Consider the following 18,653-nt stretch of genomic DNA (forward strand, 5'->3'; position numbering starts at 1 on the left):
GATTTCAGTCAAAAATCCTCAAAAGGTAATTGGTCCATTTACTGGTAGGAACACGCAGAACAGACACAGTCAACATCTTGAACCAGGAATTGACAGTCAGAGAACTATTAACTGAAAACGTCATTTATTATAAATGATAAGATCAACTGATTTACAGAGGAAGTAAAAGCTGTTGGCAGCACAGCTGAGCTGTTTGTTTTGGCTGAGAATCATTATTAAACACGATAAAATCCCAGTTCAAACAAGAACCGTACGGGCACGAGAGGAGCCGACAGACAGATTGTGTAGGAGCGAGCGTGACTCTTTAAGAAAAAGCAGTTAAACGTCCCGACAGGCTAAAAAGATTTCTGATGATTACACAACGTGAAGTCTTGAATAAAGGTCAAACTGTCCCCGATCACAGCCGTCCAAGAGCAGGAGCGGGACGGTAAATTGAGACGCCGTGAGCAGCGCCGATGCTCCTCGGTGAACACCCCAGGACCCGGCGACCTGCTACTTGGGCCACGCGGCGACCACTATGATGGCTATGAGAAGAAGTACGATCACCACCAGCATCCCTGCAGGAGGAAAACCAAAGAGTCAGACGAGACACCATGACACACGCTTTCCTGCACCGTCACCTTATCTCAGGGGTGGGGAACCCTTTTCATATCGAGGGCCATTTCAATTTTTATAAAGTCCTCCGAGGGCCATACTATTATGAACACATACCTAGGGATGCAAAAAAGACAAAAAAAAAAGTCTATAACCACTGTGTTACTAAGTCTCATGATTGCTGCATTTGAGTTTGAATTATTTATTTAGCACACATGCATATAAAAACACCAAAAAAATAGAATAAAATGACAAGTAAAATATGTTTTCATGATCATACAAAACAATAAAAAGAGGTGCAGAGTTGAGGCAAGAGACCCGTAAGGGCCTGTTCGAGGCCTCTACTCACAAAAACTGCAATACAACAAGATAATCAAGAAAATAAATGAAAAAGAAAGATAGACAATAATAATAACAACAACAACTAGAAAGCACTCGGAGAGCGCAGACCTCCGCCAAGCGCAACAATTCCTGGCATATTGTGGTTTCCACCATAAATATTAGTCCCACATATACTTTGACTACATATTTAGATTCCTTGACCATAAAAACATACCGTTAGCCACTGGAATCATAACAATATATGTCTTAGTTCAATAGTTATTCACGAAAAAAAATTCACGCTTTGAAACAATTTTACTTGGTCCGGCGCGAGCGCCTCAGCGGCGGCTACGAGGCGCGTTCACGAACTCTCCTTCGGCGTGAGGTTTCAGCTTCGTGGCTATTAATTCACTCACCACAAAACTTGCACGCGTAATATTCTCTCTGTCGGTACATGGTCGTGTGAAAGCTGCTTGTTGAGCCTCCAAACTCCGGCGAAGAGCGTTAATTTTATCCAAACTCATCTGTCCTTTCAACTCGTCGAGTTTAGCGTGTTTCGCTAGGCATTATTCGTCCGTGTCAATCAGTCCAGCCCACTACGTACATCACATGCTGTGTTCACTGACCCTGACCTTGACTCGGACATAACATAACCGTCTGTTTTATCACAGAAAACGGGAAAATATTTCATCTTGTTACGAAAGAAATTTCAGGATACGAAAGGCAAAAATACGCTACCGCTGCTACTCGCAGCTCGCGGAGTTTAGCGAACGGTCCCACTGTATAATTCCACATATAAAATCTAAAAATCTTATTGCGTTGCGGGCCGGTAGAAATGGTCTCGTAGGCCGTATACGGCCCGGAGGCCGGAGGTTCCCCACCCCTGCCTTATCTGATGATTGTTTGCGTCACCAAACATGATAACTGACCTGAATTGGTATTCTTTTCCGGTCAGAAAGGTGGGATATAAGAAGGATGGACTACGGGTTTTCTGCTCATTTATGAAGGTTGCTACGGCCGGACAGTTGGTGTTGCTCGTATTCCTCCCGCTCGGGAGGGAACCTTTGCGGTCTCATAGATTCCGCTCGAATGAACATCGCCGATAATCCAGACGTCAAGCGGCCTGACGCTGATTTGAGGCAGGCTCACGGAGGAGGGACCCGGAGCAGACTCAAGGGAAAACACTTGGACGAACTGAGAAAGCTACGTATGTCGTTTCAAAGGCCTCCGTCTGACACGAGACCCGCGCAGCCTATGGCCAACTTTCTCTTGATGACTTAATGCAATTTACATGCATTCAACGACCACAAAAGCTTTATTACCGCAGATTGCACACTGTGATAGGCATGTGTTTCTGATTCAGCCTTGAGAGGATAATCATTGTTCTATGGAGGAAAATGTGCAAAAGCTCACTCACACTTCATCAAAGGGCTTTTACCCCCGGGACCTAAAATTATTACAGTTTTACGACAGGCGCTGCCCATGAAAAGAACAGAAAAAAACCCTCCGCCGTTAAACTCGCTACAGGTGAAGTATTTCAATAACTTATCACTTCCATCCTTGGAATATTGATCTGGAATCCTTGAGGATGGATGTTTTTTTTTTTTTTTGGAAGGGGGAGGCTTTTACAGAATGTGAATTACTATCAAAGAACTCAGAGAAAACCAGAGCACAGAAGTCTGCCAGAGATGGATGACTTCATAAAAAGCACAGCGTCAACTGCAGGAGTCACGAGGACCCGGACTTTCCATTTTTTTTAGTGTATTATCATCAGTATTTGAACATCTGAAGTTGGCTGGTCTTCAAAAAGACGGATGTCACTTACAGGGTAATGACCTGGTGGAATAAATAAAACCGGTTTTTCCTTGTGGGCCATTCTCATCCTGATGTTTATTAAGAAATACACTAGTCAACTGTGTGTGACAAAATAAACAGCAATTTTATGCTAATATGCTCAATTAACCATCTCCCACTGCTGCTCTGCCCTCAGCTTGTTTTATTTTAAGTTGCCTTTATTCATTTCTAGATTCCAACTATGAAGCCGGGTTGATAAATGTCTGCTGCCTTTATACAAAGTCAGGAAAGTTTGAGATACAGTTGATGCCATTTGGAATCCGTCTGCGCAGCCGCGACCAGGAAGATCGTGAGCAATCGTGAGCTCGACTGTCATTCGGGATGATTCACGGATTCGCTTTGATTGAACCAACCAAATCAAAATGAAACCAAAGCCATCAGAAGACGACTGCTGATATCGGCGTTTCTATCTGTTACTCAGTGTGCTGCTGGTATTTTCCCTGGCCGGTTCCCCTCAATCCTCCTTCCCTCCGCTGGCTAATTGCTCATCATTCCCTCAGAGAGACCGGGTGAGCTATCAGCCTGGCTGAACTAATTGCTTGCAGCGGCGTCCTTGCCGCAGTCGGTCTGATGAAAATTACCGTTCGTGTACGTCTGAAGAGGAGGTCCATCGATTCCTCTCAACATCTCTTTTGCTGCTGATTTATTGTGGAGTTACTCGGCACGCAGCTGAGGAATGGTAGAAGTTGCTAAAACCAGAATACATGAACTAAAATCAGGCTTTGGAAAAAAAAAATCATCAAAGCACGAAGATATCGCGATATATTTCAGAATATTCCAATTATTCCTAAACTAACATCAAGCTAGAGTCTCGATATCTCCACATCTGTAATGGGCCATGTGTTTGATCACTAAAGTCTGGATCGCCCCGTGAGCCCCATGAACCAAACAAGATCCTCCTGACCCTCAGGGGGCCTCTAGACACTAACGACAATAAAGTCATTTGCCTGCCAAATAGATTAGAGGTCTTGTGTGACACTGATGCTGAGGGAGATGCTGCCCGCTGACAGGCTGACCACCCAGGAGATCTGGGGGGCCCACGTCTGGGTTCATCCCATCTCAGCAATTTTCAGGCACGTCAGTAAGACAAATCGCAGAGGAAAATGGATAATTGGTGAGAGCCGTGGACGGACCAAGGCAACCCCTGAACCACATCCGCCACTCCCTCTGCGGCCCTGAGCAAAACAAAGCAGACGATGACCTTTGAAAGAACAATTTGTAACATGTCAGCAGTTGGGTTGGGAAAGAATGACCGTATGGAAGTGGCAGCACCAGCCATCTCCCAGATTAGGTCCATGGTCACTGCCCATGAGAGCAGTCAACAGCAGCCTTTATGACTTGACAACATAAAGTTGTGTATGGTGTAAATATCTGTAAAGATCACAGGGTCTGAGGCCTTCTCGCTTTAGACTGTCAGCATCGGCAAACTGGTGCTGGTGGTTTCTGGGTATCGCAGCCTTCAATAGGGGCACAAGCCCAGAGTGGCAGTAGGGAGCCAGGCAATGGTCCAGTCAGGGTCAATAACCAGCCTTTTTAAAGAGCTACAAGGGTTCAAGAATGAACATGAACAATGGGGATTATTTCAAGGGTTCCCCTGTTTCTGTCCTGCTATCTTGTCAAACTATTCAATATTTAATTTCTCAATCATTTTAATCCCCATTTAATTCTACTTAAGCAAGCAGGGGGTCCTGGGCCAGCGTCATTGGTTACTGGGTGAGGGACACAATATCCCTCCCCCCGACCAGTTCACCAGTCCATCACAGCGTGTCCCTTTCTTTTTAATTCCCAACAACGATAAATGACCTCATTGAAATGATATGAATGAGACTGAGGAGGTTGTGTGTTCAGCTGGCGCCACGATGAAATTCTGCGGTGAAAACACAATAACTACAACTAAATTGCTCTTGCTCGCTTTCAACCTCCAGCAGACTAAAGCGGGAAAAGAGCTTCATAAATATTTATACATTTTCATTTAACTTGCAAATTGCTGCGAGAACTCTCAGGAGTGAAAACATCATTAGTGGATTGTGTGACTTTAGGCAATCCTCTCATCGTCCGTGTGAATTATATTCATCCTTTCCAACCTTTTCAGGAGGAAGATCGAATTATATATGAATTTGTCAAAAGCTGCGGCTCACCTACAGTCTTGTGAGGACAAAAAGCTGTTCAGAAAGTGTGTTTGAAACAGGGTGATCGGTGCCAGCTGGGGAATTTTTCTCAAAAGCAACAAGATAATAAGATAATCACCACTAGATTCCCATCAACACCATCAAAAACATCACCATCATTTGTAGTTTCTGTTCAAATACCAATGAAAAATGAAGATAAGTCTCTAGGAATCCAGCCAATATTTTATTACTACAGGTTTTCCTGGTAAATCCATGTTTTCCTCCCTCGTGCTAAAACTATGGAGTATTTAGCAAAGTTCCAGGTTTGTGCAAAATAAAGAAATGATACCCAATTCAATGTTTAACAACCAGGCAGCCACCAGTCATTCCCAGCAAGATAAAACATGGTCAAGCAAAATGTGCTTCTGTCTGGGAGAGCTGGTCCTTCCCATCGGCAGAGCAGCTAATGTCCGACGATCGCTAGCCCTACAGAGGGGGGGGGGATTTTTCAAACTTCTGGAAACATTTCCAGCTTTTACCACCAACCGAGTTGAGGAGCAACTGACAATGAGGCAGCTTCCAATAGTTGTGTTAAGCATGCTCTCATCTGTCAAAGCCAGACATTTGTAGCATTACGAGGACTTTGGCTGAGACATAACACCAAAAGCTCCCCTGGATGAGAGGTGACTCCAAAAATAAATAAAGCCTGAAAGAGAAGGAATTATAAACATTCCGCCATGAGGAACGAGGAAAAGCCCTCCAAACAATCTGTGGCATGTAGTATTTTCAATTCCTTCTCTGCTTGACACAAAGACGGGTGTCAAACAACTGAAGAGACGGACGGGGGGGATGACAGAGGAATGGAAAAAAGATGAGGGAGTACTGACGTGAGACTGTCAGGGAATTTTCCATTCATGCAGGAGGGAGATATACACGCAGATATATGAGATATACATATACATGCAGCCACACACCAACAGATCCATAGAATAAATATGATAAAGTGCTTAAAGTGTTTGGTTCTGTTCTCCAAAGCATATCCACAAACTGTGGACGTGCAGGTGCAGACTTGCTGCAGGGAAGTGCAGCAGTGCGGGAGTTACTGAGACCGGTTCGCAATCTGGGCTCCTAAAACAAACTTGAAGCACCATGGGGACAGGAGGAACAGAATGAAGTATTCCGCCAGCTGACCTCCCGGCGGCCTCTGTCCGGGGCTGACTGTTAGCGAGGGCTCCTCACACAACAATGCAGCCTTTGCCAGACTGATGCTGTCTGGCTTTTCACTGGTGAAACTAGACCTGGCTCGAATTCCCATCCTCAACAGGATGACTTTAGTAACAAACCTCTCATGGCCACTGTTCTATTTTGAAAGATTTAAAAGAAAGATTTTCCATGTTGCTCCCTGGTCACCCACCATTCATCAATCTCAAACCTTGGTCAATAGTGAAACTGGTTAACTGGTTGGTTTTAAAGGACATTTTGAAGGACATTCATATCATTCCATTGATATTAGGGTTGCTGCAATTAGGGCAGAATTGATGAAGGCTCACCGCAGGAGGCCGACTTTGTCTCCACAAGCTTCACCCTTCGGGTCTCATTACGGATCCTGTTGTCCGTCTTGTCCACAAGATGTGCAAGGTCATCAATAATCTCTGAAACAAAGAAGTGGACAAAAGGTCAGAAATGTTCATTTATGCCCTCTTCATGCTATTTGCCATTAATAAGCCCTTCGTCATCCTTTAACTGTGTTTAAATCCTCATGCGATGCAACTATACACTCATGGCTGTGGAGGAATTCTGTGTTATGACGTAAGGTCATGTATAGGCATGCAGTCGGTAGAACTGTCGGCCCTTTGCTCTATGGTTTTACCTTAAAGCTCAATCATATAGTCAACAACACAAAGACTAAGACACTAGCAAAGGAATATTAAAAAGTAACTACAGTTGACACAGGTCTGTGTATGCAGTGTCCCTGATGACTCTCACATCAACCACCGAAGCATCAGGGAACAATTCAGAAGGAGAACAGCTTCCCATTCCGACATGCAACGACGATACATAAAGGATGTTCTCTGGAGAGAAATCTCCTGATGCCTTTTTAATTCAGACCCTGCAGCGACAGCCCGAGCCACTGGATATTTTCTACTCACTGATGCTTAGAAACACCACAAGGGCAAAAATCAGGTGCGAGTGCACGGATGTGTCCCTTTATTTCTCATTTATAGAAGATAGCAATGCTCCGAAGTCACACACCACCTGCTGAAATGTATCTGGTAATAGAGCCTCTACAGACAAACTCGGCTCTTTTTAATGCAGAAGGCCACATAAATTGATAACATTTACAGATCAAACCTCATTAGCTGCCTCTACCTCACTTCATTTTTAGGAGTTTGGGGGAATTGTGTTTAATACTTGGAATAAAGTCACCTGATTTTACTCCTTTATATTAAACTTACCCGTAGGCTCGTATGCAGTTTTTGAGGCGTTGAGCGGAAAGTACAGATTTAAACTGCTTTCATCACTCTTTTTTTTATACGATGTCAGTCCCTCCATTCATATTCTCAAATATTGAAGATCTCACCAGAATGCAACACAATGGTGGCAGTTTCCCCACAGCAAACCCAAAATCCACAAACACCACAATGTAAATGTGTCTTTTTCTCTCCAACTGCTCCTCCTAAACCAGACATCATATATGATAGTCATGTACACGAGTCATTATTTATCAAATGCGTCATCCCAGATCCGCGTCTGACTGAACCTGCTGGGAGGCTTCGACGGCGTTGTCGTAGGTGTGCGTCTGTGTGTATATTCATGTGCGGAGGAGGTTTTGCCATAAACAGTGACACCCCGGCGTGCCTCCGGGATGTGTTCGACTAACTCTGGCTGTTATTGTAGGACTCATTCCCAGAGCGGGCGCAGCAACACACAGAAAATGCTTGTTCTCTCTGACTGATTTAAATGCCATCGGACTCAGTGTGGCTAATTCTGTTGTGCTTATTCAGGAGATGATTTCTCCTGAGGATTTGGAGAAGCAGGGAAGTAAAGACAAGCTATTTCATTCAACACTTCTCAAGTACCTCTTGTAGTGCTGGGGGTCTGACCACAACTGCTAGCAATTGGCCCTGCTTTGACTGGCTATGCAGCGAGGGGATTTGTTTGCTGCCAACCAAAACACACATCCTTCGATGTAACCGGTTCACTTGGTGATCGCGCTGTCTGTAATACAACTCAAGGCAGTTCTTGTATTTAGAAACAGTTGAACGGTTTTGGGGAAAGTTTCTTTCATCCAGTGCCTTTTTTTCTTGGCCTTTGGACTCTTATTCTAAAACAAAGTTATCCCGCGTGAGAGGAGGGATTACGGGGAGTTTCACCCAAATCTACCTCAGCATTCTAGCATTTCAGAAATGGAGTGTGACCCCCCCAACAGACCATTTGAATGCCTGAATAAAGAGAACTCGATAAAGAAAAAAGAAAACAATGTTCAATTTTAGGCTATGGAAGACGAGCCAGTGCAGCATTAATCGTAAAACTGTCATTGATTCTGACATGTTAAGAGTGAGGACCCATAAACAGACTATTTTCTTTTCCTAACAATCCTCTAGTGCAGCAATAAGACTGGCATGGTATTTACTCAGACTGGGATTTACACCTCCACACTGATGATGGATCTCTAACGGCTTTTGCCACATCAGAGTTGATTAATACACAACTGATGAGTGTTATACATGATTAAGAATAAAAGGTTCATGTTTGGAATACTTGCAACATGAATTCAATAAAATCCATAGTAAACAGAACATAAACCGGGAGCAGAAATGACATGACGATATAAAATTCTTTGTGGTTTTCTCATTTGTGGACACAATTCCATGTTGGAAACGATGCCGACTGTGCGTCCAGGGACATTTTCACCTCCCGACCCTGCTCTGGTCACCTCGGGATCCATTACTGCACAGGACGGACAGCCACGAAAGGGATGATCCCGCAAAGGATCCTTTAAAGAAAGCAAACAATTTATGTATGCAAGGCAAAAATGTGAGCAGGAAACACCTGTCCCTTAAGGTTGAGAGGATGCCTCTGATGCATCAGTGCTCCGGTATCAGTGATGAGCAGAGAACTGGAGTCAAAGGTCTCATTTATGGAGTCAAATCATACTGTCCTGGTCATGGAGCCAATTTTAAAAGATAGAAAGTGGAAAGGCCAGTACGGAGAAATCTGATCATTACCAGACTTTTCCACCATCCGCCTTCTTATGGCCAGGTGCCACCTAACAATGTGTCGGTGATGAGCATGAGGGTGCCAGCAGCATGAGGCGGGGACCACCCTGTCACTGGCACGGCAGCTCCAAACCAGCTGCTGCTACACTTCATCACTACCGCAACACTTCATTAGCAGGAACACCCAGGAGGGGGCGACACATTCAGACGTGAAGAGCTTCCAGGCAGAGTCTATTTGACTGGACAAGACTTGATCTACAGGGCAGGAAATCAGAAGATCCCAACGTCTTTACAGATGCTTCTGCAGTCTTTTGCGACCTTTAATTAAGTTAATGACGCAAGAAAGAGATTTTCAATTCCATTTATTTGTATCGTGACTCAGACTTACTGAAAGAAACACAAATCCTCGCTGGTACAGGTTTCCATTTCACCATTGTTCACAATACAATGAAACCAGAACATATGAAACTTCAGCCACACGCTTCAGATGTTTAAATAGCTCTCGTGCAATAGCAGCTCCACCAGCTGACGGGCCAAACAGAGGAGGTGCTGATTACTGGGGGAGAAAAAGGAACCACCAGAGAGGAATTAAACAAATTAACAAACCCTCTGTGAATTCCTGTGACTTCATCTTTATGCACCCTAAACTTGGATCGTTCCACCTCCATATTCCAGGGAAGAAAAAGCATCTTTTCCGTTAGGAAGCTTAAACGCTCTCCCCCGCGGCCCTAACCGGTGCACCATCACTGTCTCTACTGCCCACTGGTGGTTTGACAAGTCAGCAGAAGCAGATGGCGCTTGATCTTTTCTTGATACATGTTCAGGTAAAAGCTTGAAATTCTGTTTTTGGAAAGCTTGGCTGTAGCTTCATAAGCTGCTGAAATCTATTCCATAAAACAAAAGAAGCCAGCAAACATTATTATGTCTACATAACTGGGGGGGTGGGGGGTGGGAGGGTGTCTTAAGTGTGTTCCAAAACTGGAGGTGATTACTGAGGCCGGAGCGAAACAGATGAGAATGATTAGATAACACATCAAAAGCCTCCTTTAAGGGCTTGTGTTTGTTCAAACAGCACCAACCTGTGCAATAAAGCCAAAACAGACTTTACACAATCTACAGTAAGTGCCAAGTGGCCAATAAAAGGCCCCTCATTTCATTTTGAAATTGTTTTTCATCTTTGTTAATCTCCAGTCACACCGATCTCACTGAATCTTTTACTCAGATGTTCATATTTTAACTAGATTTGACCGCACCGATCTCGAGTGCACCGCTCTGCGTCATGTATGTGTGTGTGTGTGTGTGTGTGTGGTCGACACTGACGTCTATCTCCACCTGAATCTCTGCCCGACCACTGAGCTTCTCCCGCAGATATAAATGCGGCGTGTGTGCCAGTCACAACCTGACGACATGTGCTGGACATGTGGTGCCGACTTTCAGTGCTCTCACACTTACGCTCTCAAACATAAGCGCACACACTTGCATACACAAACACACACTCACAGCACAGGCCGCTGAAGAGCAGATGTATATACAGTGGTATGAGAAAGTTTGGGCACCCCCTCTGAGGTTGTGTAATAATGGACTCTGACTTCACACAAAATGATCTTGGTGGCATGTCCTTCATTTGCCCATAAGAGCCAAGTGTTAGCTTGATTTCCAAACACAGATTTTAAGTATTCATAGTATGCAATTGTATGAAATTGAATCAAATGTAAAAAATAGGCTGTGCAAAAATGTGGGCACCCTTGTCATGTTGTTGCTTTGATGGCCTGTAACTAATCATCACAAGATAACTGGACACACAAAGTTGGTTTGGTGAGCTCGTTAAGCCTTGAACTTAATTGACAGGTGCATAAAATAATGACAAAAGGTATTTAAGGTGGCCAAATGCCAGTTCTCATTCTGTTTGACTCTCCTCTGAAGAGCTGCAACATGGGAGCCTCAAAACAACTTTCTGATGACCTCAAAACCAAGATTATCCAGCATTATGGTTTAGGCGAAGGTTACGAAAAGCTGTCCAAAAGAGTTCAGCAGAATGGATAAAAACAACCCACAGACCACCTCCAAAGACTTACAAGGATATCTTGCTGTGAAAGGCTGTACGAGAGAGTGATGGGGAAGAAGCCTTTTCTTCACAGGTAGGCTTCAGAGGTATGCGAAAGAACATTTGGACAAGCCAATATCATTTTAGAATAAGATACTGTGGACTGATGCAACAAAAATTGAATTGTTTGGTCACAACAAGAGGCAAAAGAACACAAAATTGACATTGATTCCACTCAGTATCAGCAGATTCTTGAGAATAATGTTCAAGAGTCTGTCACAAAGTTGAAGTTGCGCCGGGGACGGGTGTTTCAACAAGAGAATGACCCCAAACATTGCTCAAAATCTACCCGAGCATTCATGCAGAGGAACAAGAGCAGTGTTTTGGAATGGCCATCCCAGTCCCCAGATTTGAATATCACCGAGAATCTGTGGGATGACTTGAAGCAGGCTGTCCATGCTCGGAATCCTTCAAACATCACTGAACTGCAGAGGTTTTGCCAGGTGCAATGGGCCAAAATACCATCATGCAGGATCCAGACACTCATACAGGCTGTTATTTTTGTAAAAGGAGGCTCTACTAAACACTAATATGATTTTTCTATTAAGGTGCCCAAATTTATGCACAGGCCTTTTTCTGTTTTGTGGCATATTGCACATTTTCTGTGAACCCAATAAACCTCATTTCACTGCTGAAATATGATTGTGTTCATCAGTTATTTGATATATCAAAATTAAGTTGTGAATTAAAACACCCAATGATTGGTGAATAAAAATAATGCCAATTGTCAAGGGTGCCCAAACCTTCTCATACCACTGTATGTGCACTTGCAGAGACACATAAACACCTTAAAATGCCCAACAGATGAAGGTGCGCCCTCTCCCCTCCGCTTAAATGGGAACCACATGCTGGTTTTGGGTTGAGGAAAGTAAGTCCTTCCACTCATTATGTGGGATGACCCACGCTTCCCCGAGGTGGTGGAGAATGTGGGGCTGCGCTTTGCTCATCTGCCCTTTAATGTGGCCGCAAAACCAGCGCGGTTAGCAGCTAAATAAACAGTGAAGAAGATTTGTTCCCACTGTCACGTTTTGCTAGCTGTAGGAACCTGCCAGGCCAAGTCTGGGTCCATCTAAAGGTACAATTATAGGGAAGGGAATCGCTGAAATTGCTGAGGTTTCCAACCACCAGTAACCACCAGAGCATACCGCGCAACTAATGTGTCTCTCCCGGATCATCTTCTCCCAAGAGGTCTCCGGAGAGCAGCTCGTCAACGTCAGCCCGCCGTTAATTTGTCTACATTACACACAATTAAGACAAAAGGACCACTCAAAACAAGAGAACATGCCAGAACCTAATAAGACCGAGCAGTATGTTTTTAAAACGATACATGTCGAATGAGCGGACATATTAACGAATAGTGTGTGAGATGATGGCTGCTGCCGAAGGTTCCGCTATCATGGATGACATCACGAGTTTGAGAAGTCACGCCAGCCTGCCGTCTCTTCTGAGTTTTGTCTTTTATGGGAGAGCGCAGATCTGGTTGTGAGAAAGCCTGGGCATGCCAGCATGACGTCCACGAGTGACGTGGAGGATGGCTGGAGACAGGACCACCTCGCCCAGTCTCTGTACAGTCCCGGGGGTGGACGTCTGGATGTTGTCCATGTCTACAGATGAGCCGAGAAGTGACCTCGCCCCATGCTCTGCATGTACGAGGCGTCCACTTCCCGTCTGCGTTACAGAAAGTTTGCAAAAGAAAGCAGAAGTGGAACTAGACAATTCCAATAACTGATGATATGGAAGCCCTTTACAAGATTTTAAATTACAGGTGGAGTTTGGAATGTCTTCCAAGACACTGTTGAAGAGTTGCAAAGCTTCTATAAGTGACATAATGGCTTGGATGAAAGGAGCGGCACCCCATGCGTGGCACTTTGGGGTCAGGTCTGCGCAGCAGAGGTGCAGATTCAGCATTTTTATGCAAGTAAATGACTTTCCCCCGACATGAAAGCAACCAAATGGCGATCTCAAATGAATAACCACAACAAATAAGGAGCACTACAAAGAAACCAGCGCCACCGTTCATTTGATTAACGGGAGTGGTATTTCAGTTGGTGGCTTTGTAATGTGTGGGGTCTTCATACCTACAACTGTCACCAGCACACATTTGTTCCAGATGGATTCTTTTAGTCATGAGTCATGAGCTGGCTACAAAAAGCAGAAAATACTGAGAAGGAAATCCATTATTAGAACGGAGTGATGTTTCTAACCATGCAGTTAGTCATTAATAAATGTCCATTCATTATATCAGTCACTCCACCTTGTCCACCTAAACCTGAACATATTCTACAAAGAGTGAAATTACAGTTGTGTTTTAAAGGAGCATATAAAATACCACCAATGTATACATTTGACTAAGCAAGGGTGTTAAAATGGCTACAGTTGTCATGTTAATCATCTAAAAATGTAATCTGTGTAGAAGCCAGAACATTCTTCCAACAAAGGTTTCTACTCTACTCTTGTTTCCAGATGATATATCTGAATAATTGCAACTTTAAGGCTGGTAAACAGTGAAACAGTCAGTACGCATCAGCCCTCAAAGGTGTCATTTCATACGCTGCCCTCCATTGTTTATTGTTCCGAGTCAAACCACAGTCATCCAATCTGGAAGTCTTAGAAAATCACGAGGCTCGTTGGGAGTTTGACATTCCACCGATGACAGCATTCCTTTGAACATCACATCACCGCTCTTTGGATTTCCATCCCATCTGGAAAACACGACTCCCAACGACCAGCCTGGTTTTCAAACGGAGCAAATCAAACTAACACTGAATGAACGGGCCGGCCCGGCCACGACGGCTCTTTGCCGAGTGTCATCATTAGTTTATTTACCTGCTGAACAGCTTGTAACAAAGCATGTGGGAGAACGTGTTACTGCTGTGCGCTCTGCTCGGGCTACACTTCTGCAGCTGTTCAGAGCCCCGCACCTCCGCTTATGCACAATCAAATCAGCGATCTAACCTTCGAAATATTTCCAATTTCCTGTTGCTGTCGACAAGTCAATCAAGAACAAAACCCTGAAGATGTCAGCATGACAGAATGTACCACAAAAAAAAAAAATCCTAAAAAATGCAAACAAATTTGACTTTTTAACAAACAAACCCATCTTCCTTATATAAATTATATCCAATTTTTAAACACTGTCAAAGAGAAGTGAGTGAGGAGAGCATCTACATTCAGCGTGAGGTTCAAGTAAAGAAGCACAAAGCTAATCAAGCCTTATCTGCCTGTCTGTTGACACACAGGTTTGCCCATCCTGATCCCGTCCTGGATCACTAGCAGACTGAGCGAGGGCTTTGAGTTCGTCTCTAAACCTCTGAAAAGGGTCGTCTTCCCGGATGACCTTAGCCGGATTTGTTTCCCCCAAAAGGAAGTGAGTGCAACCTCCACTGCACTTGGGTCATGAGCTAGACTTGAGCAGGCAATCTGCAAAAAGCTTAATCTATTTATAGGAAAACAAAGCCACAGTACAATGATCAGGGGGAACAGGAACCCTGCAAGACAGAGAGACGGTCGGATCAACCAGGAGCTTTACCATCAACCCGCATTAAGACCGAAATCCAGACCCCCGTCTATCCAAACATCTGCTTAATTTAATGCTTGGAATCACATGATGAGTTTGGAAGCTCGTGTCCAAAGTTTCTGTTGTGTCAGTAAATGTAAATGGAAGCAGATCCTGCGTAGAGGAGACACAAGCAAACCCAGACAGGTTGCTTGTTGTTCTGCTCGGTCGCATATCTTGTGTTTATTACTCTGCACGTTTTCGCCCAGCTGGAGAGAAAGGCTTTGTTTGCGCAGGGTTTTCTAAATTTGCACATCATGATTCTGGTTCAGGGTCAGTTTTGGTTGTATGCCTTAACCGTGGAACTTAAAGACTACTTGGAAAGACTCCTCAGGTAGGGTTGAACTACTAGGGCAGGGTTAAACACCAATGAAGAAGAACAGGCCCTTTTTCCTGTACGGAAGAGTCACATTCCAGGTCTGCACAATCACACGTTTGGAACGTTCTGGTACACTTTGGATGTTTACATATTCCAAGTCGTACTTTTAAAGTGCAAATAAATGAGACGCAAGTATGTGTTTTTGACACCAACCACATGTTTTGAGGTCCCTTTAGGTCATTTGAAATACTTTTGAACGACTCCTGATGACATATAGACAAAGCCTAAAACATCACATCATGCAGCATAATTCAGAACAAGATGATTTAGAGGAGAAAAGAGTACAGAAGGGATTGAGATGACAGATGGAGGGGCAGAAGAGGGTCAAACAGATATGCACAGAGTCCCGTCGGCCCGGTGAATCATTGTGTGGTGTCAGTAGTCAGCCTCAAGAACCAAAACCTCAGCCATAAATAGTTCAGACTGATCCAGTAGAACCAGAGAAAAGCTCCAACTAGGAGAAGGTCAGGGGACCAGATGCACCGCAGGCACCATCAGTCTATTTTCTAATAAATAACCGAGTACATCAAATCAAGTAATATTGTATCATCAGAACATAGAACCAATCTGCTTTGTGGTTCTTTTCCAGGGCAGTTCTCCCAACGACACAGTCGATGTCAAATCATGGAAACAATGACAGCAAGCATGAGGAACAACTAAAACTGTTGGCTAAGACAAGAACCAAACATTAAACCAAAGCACACAATAGTTTAAAATGTTAGGTTAAAAAAAAGGTGCAAGAACACAATCAAATAAGAATAAATGTCCAGAGCTCCAGAGAATACATTCAGCTTTAACGAGCACCCTCGTTATTTCAACTCAAAAATGACGTCACACGATGGTCACAAGGCCGCTGCGATGACGCCAGGATATTCTATTTCCCCCTTCATAAATATTTTGTATTCATAGTTGATTATATTTTGCTGATTTGCATTTTTAGATAAAACTCACCGTTTTGTTCATCCAGCTCATTTCCAATATCCTGACCCATTGTCTTCTGTCGGCTAATGACAGCTGCCAGTGCATCCAAGCCTGCATCCTGGGCTTCAGACGGGAGGAAAGGAGACAGAGAGACGGCAGAAGATGGCAAATGTGAATAATTACATTCATCATGAGGTAGGATCAGTCACTGATGAAAGCAGGGAAACGGGGAAAGTGCTTTAATGTCATTTTTGAGGGTGGAGTAGACAAAAATAACAAAGCCCAATTGTCCTAGAGTTTTGAAACAACTTTAAAATGTAGAGAACTGTTGAGGTAATGAAAGAGCTAGGTGGACTAATATATGGGGGAGACCTTGTTCAGTCACCAATAATGGCGCTCTGGAAAAATTCTTTTGTATGACAGCTCTTGTAGGTTTAGCGGAGAGTCAGCTGCACTATTTCAGGAACCTGGAACAATTTTTACCTTCAATAATTCTTTGTTGCTGTTCTTTGATGTCACCAAAGGTCAGGCCTTTGGTCTCCTCCGTTTCGTTGACGAGCCAGGGGTTGGCTGCAACACCCCGACTAGCTCCCGCCCCCTCGGCGATGAGTGCCGACCTGCGAATCACCATCAAATCAACAAGTTGCTGTTAATTAGTCCTTTTTGCAATCAATATTTCAGTGATAGGCAGAATTGTTCTGTGAAAGGTTTGTTACTGCCGAATCAAACCGGCAATGATCCCAATATTGCAGCTGCATGAGGGCCTGAAATCTTCCACACTGGAACAACAGCTGCATCAAAACACATCTGCATCAAACATGTTTCATTTTACTTCCTCTCTTCTGAACCTTGTTCAACAACAAAAAGCTCCGAAAAGCATTTATTTATTCAATTTGTCTTTTAAGTGTTTGATGACTGAAGAAATCCAGGTTAGCTTGTGCCGTGTTTAAACAGAACACGTTAATCTATCGCAGACCTGCGGACGGCCGGGGAGCATTTGGTGCGCTGTGCTCAAAGATGCCGGGTGGTTTATAAGCCATTCTTCTGATAATAGCTTAAAGCTGTTGAACTGCAAACATGTAGCTTCATCAGTACCTAAGAACATGGGAACACACGCTAAAGAGTTCTTCTGCAGCTGCTAAAAAGCTTCAATTGCATGTTGATTTTGAAGGGGGGGTTGAGGGTTTCTGAATCAACAGCAGAGCCGATACCTGTCCATTCAAACCGATGTGTACGTGCACACCAGCCCTCCAAAAAACATACGCAAGACTTCAGCCGGATGGACAACAATGCAGCAATCAGGCATAGTGCAGCTTGTGGGACAGGAAGTCGGGTGTAAAGAGCCTCCACTTCCTCTGTGAAGTGCCCTAGGTGTGCCCACCATCCCGTTAACAATGCAGCGCACCGAAATCAGCCGGGCACAGCTGGTGCAGGTCCGAGGATTCACTGGTGCCGGCTTGAATGACTTGGACAGGACAATGACAGTCAATGAGTGAACCGAGCCCTCACATGTAGATGCGGCGCCATTATTTTGCGTGGTTTTTGAAATGGAGATGCAGAGGGATGTATTGCTTCAATCACAGATAAAAGTCACCTCTATAACCTCTATCTAAATCCTTCCCTCCAAAGTTCTCACCGAATGAAAGGTCAAAAAAGAGCAGCTTAGAGTATCCAAGCATGGCCAATCCATCCCCTCCCACATTCTGTCTTCGGACCACACAGTGGGAACGGTCCTACCCTCAAACCTAAATCACCCACCACATATCACTATAAAACTTAGGTCTACCTTAGCAAACAAAAACCCACAAGATCACGAGTACAGTTCACTAAGCTAAGTTATTAACCAGAGTCTTTTAAGACTTTTTAACACTGCCTCTTATATAATTGGGTGTGTGGTCTGTAAAAAGATAAAAGGCTGTGCAAAGCACCGCTAAGTAGCTCAACTCCAAAACAAAAGTATAGGAGAAAGGTATTGTTATATAAAATCACAAAAAAGAGCAGATGATAAAGTCTGGGTTAAAATAACTGTCCTCATTAAAAGCATCTACAACACACTCAATGTGGATTCTATCTTCTTCTTTTTGAAAAAGGAAAGAACGGCGGCAGCCAGCACGATGACACCATTTCCTCATTCAGTTCAAACAAATATCACCTGGGTCAGAGTAGGTTTACACATCACACAAACTAATGAGCATCTGCAAAGGTTTTCAGGTCTGTCACACTGACATCAGCCAGATAGAGGATGAAAACTGTGACACCCATCCCTTTTGACAAGCTGCTCAACTACAGCTCAGTGGACGATGACTGGAAAACCATTTCATTTCATACTTTTTCATATTACACACACATATTTGAATTTGTGTGTGTGTGTATTCCAGGAAGTGCCAATTGTGGGAGACTTCCTACAAGCAAACAGACAGGTCAAGCAACGACTTTACCAGGAAAGAAGAAAACTAAACCTATAACCTATCTGGTCAGGGATGCAGGAAGGATAATGTGGTTCTATTATTCTTAATTAGGTGATGTCTAACAGCAACGAAGCAGAAATTGGTGCTCGGTGAGCTGATAGAGTGAATTCACGATTCACTCACTGATT

General features: G+C 43.9%; 1 protein-coding gene across 14 annotated transcripts in view; it reads right to left on the reverse strand.

Moving 5' to 3' along the window:
• stx8 (syntaxin 8) overlaps positions 1-18,653 on the reverse strand; it is a 60,362-nt gene that overhangs the window by 40,271 nt on the left and 1,438 nt on the right. For 13 of the 14 annotated variants that reach the window (XR_008951204.1, XR_008951203.1, XR_008951199.1 and 10 more), the window contains exons 5-7: positions 16,541-16,674; positions 16,088-16,180; positions 6,428-6,529 (exon numbers count right to left, since the gene is read on the reverse strand). Coding sequence is in view for 5 of the 14 variants with exons in the window: in XM_057037028.1 (XP_056893008.1) it covers positions 6,428-6,529; positions 16,088-16,180; positions 16,541-16,674 (329 nt within the window). In the remaining 9 variants the exon portion in view is untranslated. Of the gene's footprint in view, positions 1-107; positions 558-6,427; positions 6,530-16,087; positions 16,181-16,540; positions 16,675-18,653 lie in introns of those variants that run through there. The other variant, XM_057037030.1, reaches the window with a different exon arrangement.

The sequence above is a fragment of the Takifugu flavidus genome, chromosome 6 (genome assembly GCF_003711565.1).
Source record: "Takifugu flavidus isolate HTHZ2018 chromosome 6, ASM371156v2, whole genome shotgun sequence".
Taxonomy (NCBI): domain Eukaryota; kingdom Metazoa; phylum Chordata; class Actinopteri; order Tetraodontiformes; family Tetraodontidae; genus Takifugu; species Takifugu flavidus.